Below are 16,364 nucleotides of genomic sequence, written 5' to 3'. Positions count from 1 at the left end.
GGGCCGTGAACCGATCCACATGAGCGCCGTGGGTGCCGGCCGGGGCGGGGTTGGGGGGGGCGCGTAAGCAGATCAGGCGTGGGGCGGGGGGGGGGGGGGCGGGGGGGCGGGGTCGTGAGCAGATTCACATGAGCGCGGGTGGGTGCTGGCGGTGGCGCAGGGCGGGGAGGGGGGCCCTAAGCAGATCAGGCGCGGGGCGGGGATGGGGGGGCGTGAGCGGATTCTCGTGAGCGCCCCTTGCGGGGGGTGTGAGCAGATCGGGCTCTGCCCTGGGCCCCGGGTGAGCACCCCCTCTGCTCCCGCAGAAGGAGCAGGACGGGCTGGGGCTCGAAAGCCATGAGTACCGTGTCAAGATCGGCCAGGTGGCCTGCGACATCCAGATTGTCTCCGAGAGAGTCATCCACTGCTCCGTCAATGAGTCCCTGGGCATGGCTGAGGGGCAGCTGCCCATCACAGTGAGTGGATGGGGTGCTGGAGGCAGGAGCTCAGACAGTGGAGGAAAGCAGAGCTTTATGTCCCCACTGGGCAGATGAGGAAACTCGAGGCCTGAGTGACCTGTGCAGGGTCCGTGACTGGCCCCCAGCTGGGCCCAATGGGCTGGATTCTCAGAGGCCATGAGAGGCGGTCCCTGTTCCACCTGGTGGCATACCCAGAGTCTGGGCCGCCAGTCACCAGGCAGTCACAGAGGGAGGGAAGCAGGAGAGGTGGGGAGAAGGCCCGGAAAGAGGGTCTCTTCTGCACTTTACCTGCTTGCATGCCTCCCGGGATGGGGAGCTCATTCCCTTTCTGGCAGCACACACACCCCATGATGGCTGTGAACTGCAGAAGCTGCCTTTCGCCTGCACCCCAGTCCCAGTTCTGCAGTCTGAGTCCTGAGAACTCACTTGCTCCCCTGGTCCTCGGGCAGCCCAACAGATACTTCAGTTCACAGGCCAGGCTCTGGGAACTGCCTGTAGTCATCACAGAACTAGTAATCACAGTTCCCTGTATTTCTTGAGTCGCCCCTTCCGTGCCAGGCCCAGGACTAAGGGTTTGACAAGTGTCATCTCTTGTAGCCCTCACAGTGTCCCCAGGAGGCGGGTGGGGTTCTCTCTTCTATTGATACTTGGGGCATCCGAGGCTCAGAGAGGTTAGGTGAGTTGCTCCAGGCCATACAGCCAGTGAGGAGAAGAGCCAGGGCGTATGTCCAGGAAAGCTACCGCTCCCTCATCACAACCTCCCATTCCCACAGATCCAGGTAGGGAACTTCAACCAGACCATCGCCACACTGCAGCTGGGGGGCAGCGAGACCGCCATCATCGTGTCCATCGTTATCTGCAGCGTCTTGCTGCTTCTCTCCGTGGTCGGTAAGGAGCCTCTGAAGGTCGGCGGGTAGGATAGGTGTATTGGGCCGGGCACACTGAACAAAGGTGTGGAGCTGGGAGCCGGTTAGGTGCTCAGAGCGGGGTGAGGAGGGCGTCTCAGCGACCTTGCAAAGTGTGCAGGATGGGCCCTGCGTGCCAGGCAGAGGGCCTTGGAACCGTGGGCTGTAGGGCTACTGAAGCTACTTCTGAGGGGGCTGCTCGGGGAAGACGACCCTACGCATAATGGTCACAAAAGTACTATATTCAGTCGCAGGGCAGTGGAGCCCTCGTACACTGCTGGTGGGAATTTACCTGGTGCCGCTGCTATGGCAAACTCACCACCAGTTTCCTCAAAAGGTTAGCATTACTGCATGACCCAGCAGTTCCCTACCCTGGGCATCTGCCCAGGAGAATGAGAACAGTCATCCACACCAGCCCCTGTGTACCAGGGTTCACAGTGGCAACTGCCCAAAATGTCCATCCTCTGATGGACAAAGAAAATGTGGTTTAGCCCTGTGGGGGAATAGTATTAGGTCATACACAGGAAGGAAGTTCTGACACGTATGTCAGCGTGGGTGACCTTGACATCATCATGGTAAGTGAAAGATGCCAGATATAAAAGGCTACCTCTCGTTTGGTCCCACTTATATAAAATGTCCAGAACAGGTAAATCAAAAAACACAAGACACATTAGTGGTTCCTAGAGGCAGGAGGAGGGTGTATAGGGACTGATTACTTGTGGTCGTGGGTCTCCTAGGGGCAGGAAAAGTGTGCTAAAATTCGATCGTGGATGGTGTCACAACCCCATAGTATACTAGAAGGCAGTGAATTGTCTACGTAGGTAGATTAGATGGCATGTGTATTATCCCAAAGAAGCTGGTTTTTAAAAAGCAATATATTCAATGTAGAAAAATTTAGGGAAAACAGAGATAGAATATACAAATATCTTTCTGCTAAAAGAGAAGAGAAATCACCCATCATTCTCATAGCTAGAGCAATCCACTGTTGATCACTATTTTATGCTTTTTGCTCCACAAGTAATTTACTTTTTCAATTAATTTTATTAGAGTTAATTTACAACGTGGTGTTAGTTTCCAGTGTGCTGCAAAGTGACTGAGCTACACACAGACCTCTGTCCATTCTTTTTCCATGTAGGTTATTACACAGTATAGAGTTCCCTGTGCTAGGCAGTAGGCCCCAGTTGGTGAGCTGTTTTATATAAGTAGTGTGGATACGTCCCTCCCCTCACCTTTCCCCTTTGGTAACCACAAGTCGGTTAAAGTCTGTGAGTCTTTCTGCTTTGTAAATAAGTTCATTTGTATTATATTTGTCTAACTCCCTTCACTTGGAACGATAGTCTTTAGGTCTATCCATGATGCTCTAAATGCCTTTACGTCCTTCTTTATGGCTGAGTAGTATGTCATCGCATCCTCTTCATCCACTCCTCTGTCGATGGACATGCAGGTTGCTCCCATGTAAATTGTAAATAGTGCTGCAGTGAACACTGGGCTGCATGTATCTTTTGGAAATTATGGTTTTCCCCAGATATATGCCCTGGAGTGGAATTGCTGGGTCATATGGTAGCTCTCCAGGAGATGGTGATGGACAGGGAGGCCTGGCATGCTGTGATTCATGGGGTCGCGAAGAGTCGGACACAACTGAGTGACTTCACTTTTACTTTCATGCACTGGAGAAGGAAATGGCAACCCACTCCAGTGTTCTTGCCTGGTGGGCTGCCATCTACGGGGTCGCACAGAGTTGGACACGACTGAAGCACCTTAGCAGCAGCAGCCTCTTTGATGATGGCCATTCTGACCAGTGTGAGGTGGTACGGAGTCGTTGAGATTTGCAGTTCTCTAATCATTAGTGATGCGCGTCTTCTCATGTGCCTCTTGGCCACCTGTATGTCTTCTTTGGAGAAATGTCTCTTTTAGGATCTTCCACCCGTTTGTTGATGGGGTGGTTTGCTGTTTTTGGCGTTGAGCTGAGTGAGCCGCCAGAGGAGCTGAGGCTCGCAGGCAGGCTGTCTCCCTTCCACCCAGGCCCTGCACACGGCAGGTGATGACACACACTCGGACACCAAAGGGATCACAGGCCTGACCCACCTCTCTGCTGCCCACAGCCCTGTTCGTCTTCTGCACCAAGAGCCGCCGTGCCGAGCGCTACTGGCAGAAGACGCTGCTGCAGATGGAGGAGATGGAGTCCCAGATCCGGGAGGAGATCCGTAAAGGTAGCGGGGCGGCCACGCGGGGAGACCCGTGAAGGTAGCGGGGCGGCCACGCGGGGAGATCCGTGAAGGTAGCGGGGCGGCCACGCGGGGAGAAGATCCGTGAAGGTAGCGGGGCGGCCACGCGGGGAGACCCGTGAAGGTAGCGGGGTGGCCACACGGGGAGATCCGTGAAGGTAGCGGGGCGGCCACGCGGGGAGAAGATCCGTGAAGGTAGCGGGGCGGCCACGCGGGGAGGAGATCATGAAGGTAGCGGGGCGGCCACGCAGGGAGGAGATCCGTGAAGGTAGCGGGGGCGGCCACGCGGGGTGGCCACGCGGGGAGGAGATCCGTGAAGGTAGCGGGGCGGCCACGCGGGGAGAAGATCATGAAGGTAGCGGGGCGGCCACGCGGGGAGGAGATCCGTGAAGGTAGCGGGGGCGGCCACGCGGGGAGGAGATCCGCGAAGGTTAGCGGGGCAGCCACGCGGGGCCTCGGGCCTTGGCATCGCCCCCTGATCCACTCACGGCCACCTGCCTGCCCACCAGGCTTCGCAGAGCTGCAGACGGACATGACGGACCTGACCAAGGAGCTGAACCGCAGCCAGGGCATCCCCTTCCTGGAGTACAAGCACTTCGTGACCCGCACCTTCTTCCCCAAGGTCAGGGCAGGCTCCCGCCAGCTGGTGATACCTCAGCAGTTCCTTGAGCCTGCCCTTGAGCAGTGTGAAACCTGCATACCCACCTGTGGCAACCCCAGCCACCTTCCCTGGCCGCCCTGCCTGGCCCCAACTTGCTTTCTCTGCTGACTTGATGTTTGAGTGTGCCTACTGAAGTCAGCTGTCAGCCCTGCTTTCCTCCTGGGGCGCTGGGCCTGCCTCTCCTCTCACCAAGGAGCTATCCCTCTCCATCTCTTCCATCTCTCCTGTCCACTGGACTCAGACCCCTCGCTTCCATGCCTCCTCGTGCTGTTCCAGGGGCCGCTGCCCCATCCCCACCTTCCTCGGGCTGTCAAGAATCTCTCTTAGGGTGGCCCCACTCTTCTCAGTGGGACATCAAACCCCTGTTGGGTCCCCTCAGGCCTCTCTGCCTCGTTTCCTCCTTCCACACCGGGCTGCTTTAGCTTCCTCTTAGGCCTGTGCGCTCCAGCTTCGCCACCCGTGGACTTCCGCTGGTTCTGCTTTTCCTCTAGGAAGCCCCCCTGGGACTCCCCTCCCCTCTCCTCTGGAGTCCTGTGGCCCCTGGGTGTGGCCCACTGCCTCTTCCTGTCGAGTGGGCTTGCGCATTTGTGGGGCAGCCCCTGCGTGGGTCGGGGGGTACGCAGCCCTGCTGAGACGCTGGGGGTCTGCTCCACAGTGCTCCTCCCTCTATGAAGAGCGTTATGTGCTCCCCTCCCAGACCCTCAACTCCCAGGGCAGCTCCCCAGTGCAGGAGACCCACCCGCTGCTGGGAGAGTGGAAGGTGAGTAGCCCCCCACCCGTACACACACACACACACACAAGGGGCTGCCTTGGGGCACCCCCACCTCTCTCTGGGCCCTGCTTTCTAGTTCATCTGATCCGTTGATCTTAATCTTGGGAAGTTGGGAGGAACTTGCCATTGTAAGGTAGTGAGCTCTCCATCCCAGCAGGTAGTCAAGTAGCCATTCAGGGTATTCTACATACTGAGTCCTAGACCAGAGAGGGGAAAGGGTTGGGGTCCCCCTGGATATCTCTCTCCCCCTGCTGCCTAGAGAATGGGGAGAGGGGTCCCCACACAGGGATATGGGGTGGGCAACCTCGCCTGAGCCCCCCTTTCCAGCTCAGCTGAGCCATTGTTCCTGGTCACAGGGAGTTAGGCATCTCCCACTAAGGGGTAATGAGCTCGCCATCCCGGGAAGCATTCAAGGTCCCACTCTGGGCATCCTGAGTGCTTAGACATGGGACCCCGTCGACATCCCTCACCGCTTGCCCCCACAGATCCCTGAGAGCTGCCGGCCCAACATGGAAGAGGGCATCAGCCTGTTCTCCTCACTGCTCAACAACAAGCACTTTCTCATCGTCTTTGTCCATGCGCTGGAGCAGCAGAAGGACTTCGCGGTGCGGGACAGGTCAGGCTGCAGTGCGGGCTCTGGGGAAGGATAACGCATCCTGGGTCTGCCGGGCTGGATCCAAGGCTGGGGCAGTTTGCAGGGTACCGTGTCCTTGGGGCAGCTGGCATCTCCCCAGAGTCAGGCCTGAGGCCTTGGCCCCTCCCCATTCTGCCCCTTCCTGGTCCTGCCTGCCCAGGACGGGGCTCGTGGGCATGGTGGTTAAGCAGCAGGGAGGGTAGGCTTTTCTCCAGGGAGATTTCTGCTGCACCTGCCTCATCCAGTGACAAGGGGGGCACTGGAGCCCCCGCAGTATGGTCCTCGGGGTCCCAGGGCCTCACAGTGTGGCTGACCCCCCACTCCCACGCCTGCCCACAGGTGCAGCCTGGCCTCCCTGCTGACCATTGCACTCCACGGCAAGCTCGAGTACTACACAGGCATCATGAAGGAGCTGCTGGTGGACCTCATTGACGCCTCGGCCGCCAAGAACCCCAAGCTGATGCTGCGGCGCACGGAGTCCGTGGTTGAGAAGATGCTCACCAACTGGATGTCCATCTGCATGTACAGCTGCCTGCGGGTGAGGGCGCCAGGCAGCCATGCCCCTGCCCCGGAGATCTCACTTCCTTTTATCTTCCTGCCATCTCTGCCAGGACCAGTGACTGTGGTCTCTGCGCACATGTGGGAAAGGGGCTGGCCCACAGGGTCCGTTATACGGGTGGGGGAATCAAGGCTCAGAGCTACCCTGGGAACAGAGGCCATGTCAGGAAGACACTCTCTCAGCCCTCGAGCCCTCCCTGGCATACCTTTGAGTCCAGCTCTGCCGCCTCCCTGCTGGGTGACCTTGAGCAGCTTGCTTGCCCTCTCTGAGCCTTGGCCGTGAGGATGCTACCGCTACCTGGAAAGGTTACCAGCGCGATAAAATGAATGCGGCCGCCCAGGTTGGGCGATGTCTGAGCTGGGAGTCCAGGGAGATGCCCTGGGTGTGGGGGGTGGAGGGCTGAGCGGCACCAGGATCAAAAGGAAGGTGTGAAGCAGGCAGCTGCGGGGGGGTTGTGGAAGCGGGTATGCGGGGTCCAGGTGGGGGCCACAGGCTCGGGGCTGGAGTCTGGAGAGTGGGCAGTTGGCTTCAGCCTCTGACCGCCCCCCCACCCCCAGAGACGGTGGGGGAGCCCTTCTTCCTGCTTCTGTGCGCCATCAAGCAGCAAATCAACAAGGGCTCATTGACGCCCATCACGGGCAAAGCCCGCTACACGCTCAACGAGGAGTGGCTGCTGCGGGAAAACATCGAGGCCAAGCCCCGGGTGAGCCGGCTCGGGGGGTGGAGGGGCTCCCAGCTTCGCGCCTGACACCCCCGCCCGCAGGCTGTCTGCCCGTCCGGTCGGTGGGCAGCTGCTGAGCCCCGTCTCTCTCCTGCAGAACCTGAACGTGTCCTTCCAGGGCTGCGGCATGGACTCACTGAGCGTGCGCGCCATGGACACGGACACGCTGACGCAGGTGAAGGAGAAGATTCTGGAAGCCTTCTGCAAGAACGTGCCCTACTCCCAGTGGCCGCGTGCCGAGGACGTGGACCTAGGTGGGCTGGGTGGGAGGGCGGCCGACGGGCCCCGCTCAGTCACGTGTGCTGTCTGGGGCTCTAGGGATGTGGAGACGGTGCCCATCAGCCAGGAGCTGATGTTGGGGCCCCGTGGGGAGTTCACCGCAGGTGATGAAGGCCCGGCCAGCCAGTGACTGCCCCGCGGATGGCTGTGTGGAGCCGTGGCTCCGTGCCCCCCCCCCCCGGCCCCACCGCCCGGCCTTCCAGATGCAGGAGTAGAGGCTCAGAGAGCTCTGGGGGGACCCCCGCTTCTCTCCCCGTGGGGGGGGCACCCCGGCCCTCACCCCCAGTCCCCCACCCCCAGAGTGGTTCGCCTCGAGCACCCAGAGCTACATACTGCGGGACTTGGACGACACCTCGGTGGTGGAGGATGGCCGCAAGAAGCTCAACACGCTGGCCCACTACAAGGTGGGCCCCGGCCCCGCCCGCCCCGCCGCGCCACCCTCCCTGACCTCCGCCTTCTGACCGCGGCCTCTCTCCCTATCAGATCCCCGAAGGCGCCTCCCTGGCCATGAGCCTCACAGACAAGAAGGACAACACCCTGGGCCGAGGTAGTGCGGGCGGACAGGGGGCCGGGCCCTCCTGAGTAGCCCCGGCAGGGGGTGGGTAACTGAGGCTTCCAGGGGCAGGGCCGGGCCGGGCGCGGCGCCCCGCCGCAGTGCTGCTCGGGCGGGGCCTGTGGCCAGGCCTCCTCGGCGCTGGGTTCCTGCAGGCAGCCGAGAGGGGCCCCAGGAGCAGGGAGGCGGTTGTAAGAGGTCTGGGCAGGCGCCAGGCCATCAGGGGTTCGGGCTGTGTCCCTGCCTCACCCCCGCATCCCTACCTTCAGATGCCCCAAGCTTGGGGGTCCTAGGCTCCTGGAGGCCTTGGGGTCCCTTCCAGCAGCTGCTGAGGTCTGGGCTCGGGGCAGTGGGCCCTCGTGGGGAGCTGCCCCGTGTCCATCTGTGATCATCTCCCTGCTTCTCCTGCCCCCTGTGGACGCCTTTCTGTCTCTCTCAACGCCCCTGTCTTTCTGTCTGGGCCTCCTTCCATGCGTGTCTCTAGCTCGCTCTCTCCACTGTCTTTCTGTGCATTTCTTGTCTCCTCTCCACACGTCTGTTTGGCTGTGCCCATCTCACTGGGTTTCTTTCTCCAGCTTTTTGCCTCCATTTCTCGTTTGCTCGCTCTCTCTCCCCCTGCTCCCGGCTCTTGTTTATTTATCGTGTGTGTGTTTCCCTCTCGCAGTGAAAGACTTGGACACGGAGAAATATTTCCACTTGGTGAGTGCCCTGCCTCTGGCCCTGGGGGTGCCCGCCCCTCACTGGGAGTGGACTTGGCCTCCTGCCACTCTGGGCCTCTGGAGGCCATGCTCCCAGGCCTGGGGAAGGCTGGGCTGGGGAGTGTGCAGAGCCAGGCACCCTCGGGGGCCGGGGAGGGCCTCCCAGGGGCAGCTGAGGGTGGTGCCCAGCGCCAGCACTGACCCAGCCCGGGCCTCCCAGGTGCTGCCCACAGATGAGCTAGCAGAGCCCAAGAAGTCCCACCGGCAGAGCCACCGCAAGAAGGTGCTCCCAGAGATCTACCTGACCCGCCTGCTCTCCACCAAGGTGGGCCCGCCCCCCGCATGTCCTCACTCCCGGGGGTCAACTGGGACCACATGCTGGGGGAGCGGGGGACAGCTCTTCCCCTGCGGGGCCAGCCACACCCCCAGCCTGAAGGGCGCCCGGCAACAACTTCTCTGTTCGCTGGAGTGACAGAGAAGGCAGAAACATCCCCAAGGCCACATGGCTAGAGGCAGAGAGCCCACACCCCAACCCACCAATTCCCTGCTCTGTGTCCAAGTCCTTCTGACACTCCTGTGCCGTGGGTTTCACCAACCCATTTCACAGACAAGAAAACGGAGGCCCAGGGCACTTAGAAGGCCAGTCTGGGGTCACACAGCTTCCCGTTCACCCAGCACTGCTCAGCCCCAGCACCACAGGCTCCCCACAGCCGCCAGAGGTGCCTGTCACCAACCCCCTCCCGCCCCCATGTGTTCCTGGGCTGATGGCCGCCACTCACTCCCCTGCAGGGCACACTGCAGAAGTTTCTGGATGACCTGTTCAAGGCCATCCTGAGCATCCGGGAAGACAAGCCCCCACTGGCCGTCAAGTACTTCTTTGACTTCCTAGAAGAGCAAGCCGAGAAGAGGGGCATCTCAGACCCCGACACGCTGCACATCTGGAAGACCAACAGGTGGGGGGCCCTCGGGGGGGCTGGTAAGGGGCGGGGCTGCTTCACTGGATCACGCAGGCAACAGTGGGGTTGGGGTTCAGAGCCTGGGTTCAGTCCCTTATGCCATTCCAAGCTGTGTGAGTTTGAACAAGAGACTTCTCTGAGCTTTAGTTTCCCCAGCTGGAAAACCAGAGCAGTAAAAGGAACCCTCCTTAATTGTAAGGATTAACTAGAAGTGAGCATTGTCTAAGTTTTGCCCTGTTGTCCCTCTCCCCCCACTCCCCTCCCCCTTGGGTGGGCACTGTCAGCTCCATTTTGCAGACAAGCACGCTGAGGCTCCCAGAGACGTGCCTGCCTCCATCACATCCCTCCTTGGAGGCACGTGTTAGCTTTTCAGAGACCCAAACCCCAACAGGAAGTTGTTTAAAAGTTCAGCCTGACTCTCGAAAAGAGTTGCCACAGACGCAGAAGTTTCTCTGTTGTTGCAGGGGCTGCTCTCAGCCATTGGTGATGGGGGCGGTGTGTGTGTGTCCCCCTGTCCCAGGCCCCCAGCCACTGGGGAGGCAGTTTTACCAACCCTCCAGCCATCTTAGGCCTCGCCCACCCTCAGCCCTTCCTGGTGACCCAGCTAATGATGCACTGACTCCTCACAGCCACACAGGGCTGGGGGAGGAGCCACGGGCTGCCAGGCAGGGCGGGGGCTCTAATGAGAACCAGGATTGGGCCCTGGCTCCCAGCTCCTGCGCGTGAGCAGGGGACTCTGCGGGGGGATGGGGCGGGCAGCGAGGGCCAACTCAGGCCTCTCTGCCGCCCCTCCCCACCCCCTACCGGCTAGGGACAGTCACCAACCCCATTTGTGGAGGAGACCCCGAGGTTCCCAGAGCTTCCATCCAGTCTCCGCTGGCCTCGGGAGCAAAGCCAGCCTGCCCTCTGGGCCTGCCGGCCTCCCTGGCCGAGCCTCCATCGGTGACCGCCTCCTCTGCAACCCACCCTCCGGCGGGGCTCACACCGCTGCCTCCCTCTGTCCCCCAGCCTTCCTCTGCGCTTCTGGGTGAACATCCTGAAAAACCCGCAGTTTGTCTTTGACATTGAGAAGACGGATCACATTGACGCCTGCCTCTCAGTCATCGCTCAGGCCTTCATTGACGCCTGCTCCATCTCCGACCTGCAGCTGGGCAAGGTCAGCTGCTGTGGGCGGGCCGCCCAGTGCTGCAGGGGCGGCGGACTTTCTGGGAGGGAACTGGAGGAGCTCGGATGTAGGGTGAATGGGGTCATCAGATGGGGGTTCTCCCGGAAACGGGCACCCACAGTCACAAACTCCAGGGCTGCAGCTGCCTCAGCTGTGCCCAGCACCAGCTCCTGAATCTTCAGGCCCTAGAGCCAGGCGGGGAGAAGCCAGGTGGGCGTGGAAAGCCCAGGTGGTCTGATACAGTGTTGGCGACCAGCCAGGCTCCAGGCGACAGCCTTGATGGTCAAGAGCCGCAGGAGGAGACCCGAGATAGAGCGGACTGTAGGGAGAGGGTGCAGCAGGCCCGAGAGAGCCCGGCGTTCCAGGCCGAGGGGCTGTGAGTGTTCATGAGACGAGAGTTAGACCTGGCCCTGCCGTTAGCCCGTGACTTTCAGAGACAGACCACAAAAATGGCAGAAAACGCCATCACCTCTCACAGGCCTTCTGGGAGAGCAGGACACCCGTGACAGACAAAGAACCAGGAGCGTACTTGGCACGCTTTGCTCTCGGGAGTAGGAAACAACGTGCTGGGAAATATTCCACTGAGACAGCAGTCAGGCTTCCAGAAATCTTAGCCACCGAGACCCATAACCCTCAGCAAGGACTCAAACTAAATAGCCTGCGTGTCCAAGAGCTGGCATGAGCTTGTGCACTTTCCCCTCCAAGTAGGTCCCCCGTGAGGTCGTCACCCTGAGAGTCGTGCAGAAAACGGGGCGGAGAGGATAGGAGTGGGGCGCCCCCGGTGCAGAGCCTGCAGCGCAGGGATGCTGGCTCAGGGGTGGCCCCGTGTGTGCGGCGGTGTCGACACGGGCTGGCCCAGGAAGAGCCTGCTGTCTCCACCCTGCGTCTTACTCCCTGGCTCCTGTCCGCCCACCCAGGACTCACCAACCAACAAGCTGCTCTACGCCAAGGAGATCCCCGAGTACCGGAAGATCGTGCAGCGCTACTACAGGCAGATCCATGACATGACCCCGCTCAGCGAGCAGGAGATGAACGCACACCTGGCCGAGGAGTCGCGGGTGCTGCCGGCCCCACGGGGACCTCGCCGGGAGGACGGGGGTGGTGGGCAGGACTCGACCGTCAGAGCTGGGGGCGGCGTGGGGCTGTGTACAAGCAGCAGGTCTTGACTGGGCTGGGCCTGGCTCGGACCGTGGAGTCTCCACCGCAGTCCAACTCCCGCCCCGTCTTTCCTCACAGAAATACCAGAATGAGTTCAACACCAACGTGGCCATGGCAGAGATCTACAAATACGCCAAGAGGTATCGCCCGCAGGTGAGCAGCCCCCAGCGTGAGGCCCAGGGCACCCCCCACCCCCGGCCCCACGTCAGCCCTTCCCAGCCGCTCATGGAAACCCGGGGTGAGCGCGGGGCTCAGGTACTCCGGGCCCCAGGACAGCGGATTGTGCCGTGGGCGTGGCTGCCAGCACCGGGAATCCAGGCCGCGTGTGCGTGTGCACGTGCGCGTGCGTGTGCGTGTGTGCTCCCCGCAGATGTGTGGTGGGGCCGGGGCGGGGGTGTCCTGGGCCCTGAACTAAATCCTCTGCCAACCACTCGCCCTCCACCGCCCCAGATCGTGAGCGCCCTGGAGGCGAACCCCACGGCCCGGAGGACACAGCTGCAGCACAAGTTCGAGCAGGTGGTGGCCCTCATGGAGGACAACATCTACGAGTGCTACAGCGAGGCCTGAGCCGGGGGCGGCGGGCGGGCGCCCCCCACCCCCGCCCTGCGTGCCTCCGACGCCGGCTGGGAAAGGACGCTGCACCAGGGGCTTTTTCTGAGCCCAGCAGAGGAGCCCCCGTCCCGGCCCCTCAGGCGCCGGCCCCTCCCACCTGCCCTCAGACCCCAGCTCCAGGCTGAGGCCTTGAATGCCGTCCACCCAGCACAGCCTGGACAGTGCCGCCCCCAACTCGCTCTGTCCCGGCCCAGCGCCACCGAGGCCGCCGACGGGCAAGGAGGGCCGCCTGGGCCCCAGGCCACAGCCAGAAACGCTACCTCATCCTGCCTGGCGGAGAGGGAGGCCCCGTGACCCAGCCCTCGGTTCGCTTCTGCTTCCACCACCAAGACGTTGCCCACCCCCGCCATCTCCACTCGCCTGTGGAGGAGCCTGGCCCGCTCCTGGCTTCCAGCGGCTCCAGCGGACACCAGCGGAGCGGGCAGCGTCCACGGCCTGCAGGAGGCTCCCCGCTGTCCTGGGAGCCAGGCTGAGGCCGGCGGGGGGAGGGGGGGGGCGTCCCGGGGGGGCAGGGGCGGGAGGGGGTGGGGGAAGGGGGCTGAGTTGCACCAAGGCTGTAGCTGGGCTACGTGATCTTGCTGGAAGTGTTTCTAAAGATAGCACCACTTTTTTGTTGTTTTTTAAAAAGAAGCTTTTATATATTAAAGAAACTTATCACGCGCCAACTGTGAATAGCTGCCGCTAGTGCGGAGGCCCCGGGAGGGGCCCCCCCGGGGCTCCCAGCGCAACACTGGAAATGACTGTTCCAGGGGCAGGCGGACCAGGCAGAGACGCCCCGCCCCCAAACCCCGATCCCCGAGATCATCGCCCTTTCTCTTCTGTCGCAAGCGGCCGCCTGGGGCGGGCCTGGTCAGTGCCTGGACGGGCTGTGGCCCACGGGGGCAGGGCTGGAGGGGGAGGCCGGGACGCTCTGGAACCTTCTTTATAATAAAAGCCTGATGGAAAAACCTGCCCTGAGCTCCAGCCTTTATTCTGAGGTGGCCGTGCTTGTAGCAGAAAGGAGGGCGGGGAGCCTGGCTTAGGACCCCGCCCAGCCCCCTTCGCTAGGGGCAGGCAGACACTGACTCTTGCTTCTGAGCAGCTCCGCGGGGTAACCACGCCCATGCCCACTGGCCGCCAGGACGAGGTCACAGCAGCTGTGTGTCACCTACCGCTGCCCCTAACCTGCTTACCCGTGTAACAGGCAGTGAGGAGAATGTGTCCCCATTTGACAGATGTAGAAACAGACTCTCAGCACAGGCGAGGACTCTCCCAGGTCTTGGGACAGGGAGGGCGCCACACCAGTGTGCTTCTTCCGGGCCGCGTGTCCACGGTGGCCCCCAGACTGCGTGGGGAGCTCCAAGCTGACCACCCTGAAAGAGACTGGATGTTTACATGCTTATCCTGAGTTTGTCATCAGTCTTGACAAATATGCTCGGGCTTCCCCGGTGGCTCAGATAGTACAGAATCCACCTGCAATGCAGGAGATCTGGGCTCAATCCCTCGGTAGCGAAGATCCCCTGGAGAAGGGCATGGCAACCCACTCCAGTATGCTTGCCTGGAGAATCCCATGGACAGAGGAGCCTGGCGGGCTACAGTCAACCCCGTTATGCAGATGAGGAAATGCAGACTGCTCCGGGCTGGTATAACCCTGGACTCTTCCTCACCACTGTCCTTGACTTGGGATCAGCAAATACCACGGAGACCCCCAGCCCTGCCTGCCCCCCAGTTGGCTCTGGGCCTGAGCCGGGGCTAAAGATCACTGAGCCCCAGGAACGGTCACTAGAGGACCAGCCCCAAATTAGAAGCGGCTTAAGTAAGTTTTTTTCCTTTTAGGAAGGAGAAATAACCACACATATATATCAGGAGTAAGAACTAGGACAGAAACATATACAATTTAAACAAAACCCCACCAACACCAGTTCTAGAATTAATGAGCACAGCAAAGTGAGGAGAGAAAAGTAAACAATTTTTAGCTTTAAAAATAGCCTCTTCCTGTCGTGCCTTCTGGGTGGAGAGAGATTATCTTTTCAAATTTTCTATTCTGATCACTGATGTGTTTTTATTAAGCAGCAGATTTTCTAATGTGAGTTATTGACACATTTGATGGGGTGTTTTTTTTTTGGTGGGGGGGAGGTGTGATTCTAGAATGAATACATGTTTTCTGCAGAACTGTCAAGGAGGACAGAAAGCATGGAGAAAATAAAAGCCACCCTAACCCACTCGTGGTGTGAATCTCAGAGAATGTTGTCCCAAAGCCCAAATCATGTACCCGTCTGGGCCGTGGGCAGACGGGTAGGAACTGGAATCAGGACGTGCTCCATCCTGCAAGCTGCCTTTTCCCCATGCGGCCTTTCATCAGCACCATCTTTCTATGCCATTAAATATTCCACAGGCTGTTTTAATGCCTGATTAACATGCGAGTCCTCCTTGAAGTTTAAAGACACATTGTGAGTGGAGGAAATCTCTCGCCTCTGGGGTCGTCTGCTCACCACCCCCAGTCCTTGCCTGGGCCCCCGGAGGCTTGCCTTGCGGCTCCAGGTGTCCCTTGGCTCCATCTGTGGGCCACAGCAGGTGGGGACTTTGGTGGACTGTCTGTCCTCAAGCCGGGGAGTAGGCTTTCCCGAATCTCGTGGGTGCTCCATGCTGTCCAACCTTGGTCAGGTCGGGGCTCCTGGCCGGCCCCCAGCTCGTAGAGATGCCCAGTGATGCCCACCCCCAAGAGCCTGCCCGGGGTGCCTCCCACAACTGGACCCCTCTCGTGGAAAGCGCCAGCCCAGTTCCCTGCCAGCTGCTCACAGTGCCCCTGGGGGCTCTGCCGGCAGCCCCACGACAGAGGCCCCAAGGAAGCTGCGAAGCCCGACAAAGCCTCGCGTGGGATTAGCAAGGCAAGGGCGGGGCTGAGAGGAGGGCAGGGAGGGAAGACGACACTGGGCTGCCTCAGTTTCCCTTTGTGTCCATCTGCCCCTGCCAAGTGCTGTCCAGTTGACCTCTGATGCCCCTCAAATCCATTCCGTTGGTCTCCACCCCACTCCCTGGCTCAGCAGTCACCCCTCATCTGGACCATCTCTCGGCAGCCTTCTGAACGAGCTGAGTTCTCACCCCACCAGGTGGGTGCGCCGAGCAGGTATTCGTGTGGACCCCACATTATGGACTCATCACTGACCCCTTTCTACACACACTCCCTCAACAAATCCCATCCACCGAGCGTAAACATCTACCTAGCATCCACCACTTCTGACCCCTCCCTCCGTGGCCAGCCACCCCTCAGCTGGACCACAGCAGGGACTACCACCCTGGCTTCCCTCGTAGCTTAGACAGTAAAAGACTCTGCCAGCAATGCAGGAGACCCACGTTCGATCCCTAGGTCGGCAAGATCCCCTGGAGAAGGGAAATGGCTACCCACTCCAATATTCTTGCCTGGAGAGTCCCATGGACAGAGGAGTCTGGCAGGCTACAGTCTATGGGGTTGCAGAGTCAGACACGGCTGAGGTACTCACACACACACACACACCGCCCTAGCCTCCTGTGGCTGCCCGTGTCCCCCTGTGGGCACTCAGCTGCTCAATGGCCTCAAATGGGCATTTATCACAATTAAAACCCAAAGTTCTTACCCTGGCTCGCGAGGCCCTGCAAGATGTAACCCTTGTCCACCCTGCAGCTCTTGTTATAGTGTCTCCTGCTGCATAACAAACCACCTCAGTACACAGTGCTCGTGCGTCTGTGATCAGGGCAGGGCTCGCGAGGGAAGGCCCGTCCTTGGTGTCAGCGGGGCCGCTCAACAGGGGCAGAAGATCCAGTTCCTGGATGGCGCATGCCCAAGGGGGCCAAATTGGCGCTGGCTGGTCAAGGAGCTCAGTTGGGGCTGAGAACTGGGGTGTCTCGATTCTCATCCAACAGCTGTTTAGGCTTCCCCACTGCATGGCGGCTGAATTCTAAGCACAAGTGTTAAAAAACGGAAAAGCAACCCGCACACAGGAAGCAGAAGCTGCCGGTCTCTTGCACCCTGGGCCCAGAAAGTGTCCCAGT

At 60.4% G+C, this 16,364-nt stretch overlaps 1 protein-coding gene across 1 annotated transcript in view; it reads left to right on the top strand.

Moving 5' to 3' along the window:
• The window catches only part of PLXND1 (plexin D1), a 48,703-nt gene extending 35,930 nt beyond the window's left edge, over positions 1–12,773 (top strand). Inside the window, exons 19-37 of the mRNA XM_052660632.1 lie at positions 306–455; positions 1,232–1,346; positions 3,466–3,573; positions 4,098–4,210; positions 4,905–5,009; positions 5,507–5,637; positions 5,995–6,193; position 6,318; positions 6,772–6,917; positions 7,033–7,189; positions 7,515–7,618; positions 7,698–7,761; positions 8,432–8,466; positions 8,686–8,790; positions 9,255–9,418; positions 10,430–10,577; positions 11,504–11,644; positions 11,823–11,897; positions 12,195–12,773. Of these exons, the coding sequence (XP_052516592.1) occupies positions 306–455; positions 1,232–1,346; positions 3,466–3,573; positions 4,098–4,210; positions 4,905–5,009; positions 5,507–5,637; positions 5,995–6,193; position 6,318; positions 6,772–6,917; positions 7,033–7,189; positions 7,515–7,618; positions 7,698–7,761; positions 8,432–8,466; positions 8,686–8,790; positions 9,255–9,418; positions 10,430–10,577; positions 11,504–11,644; positions 11,823–11,897; positions 12,195–12,311 (2,178 nt within the window). The 3' untranslated portion in view covers positions 12,312–12,773. The remainder of the gene's footprint in view (positions 1–305; positions 456–1,231; positions 1,347–3,465; positions 3,574–4,097; positions 4,211–4,904; positions 5,010–5,506; positions 5,638–5,994; positions 6,194–6,317; positions 6,319–6,771; positions 6,918–7,032; positions 7,190–7,514; positions 7,619–7,697; positions 7,762–8,431; positions 8,467–8,685; positions 8,791–9,254; positions 9,419–10,429; positions 10,578–11,503; positions 11,645–11,822; positions 11,898–12,194) is intronic.
• Positions 12,774–16,364: the final 3,591 nt, after the last annotated feature.

The sequence above is a fragment of the Budorcas taxicolor genome, chromosome 1, assembly GCF_023091745.1.
Source record: "Budorcas taxicolor isolate Tak-1 chromosome 1, Takin1.1, whole genome shotgun sequence".
Lineage (NCBI taxonomy): Eukaryota > Metazoa > Chordata > Mammalia > Artiodactyla > Bovidae > Budorcas > Budorcas taxicolor.
This window is presented reverse-complemented; position numbering and strand designations above follow the sequence as displayed.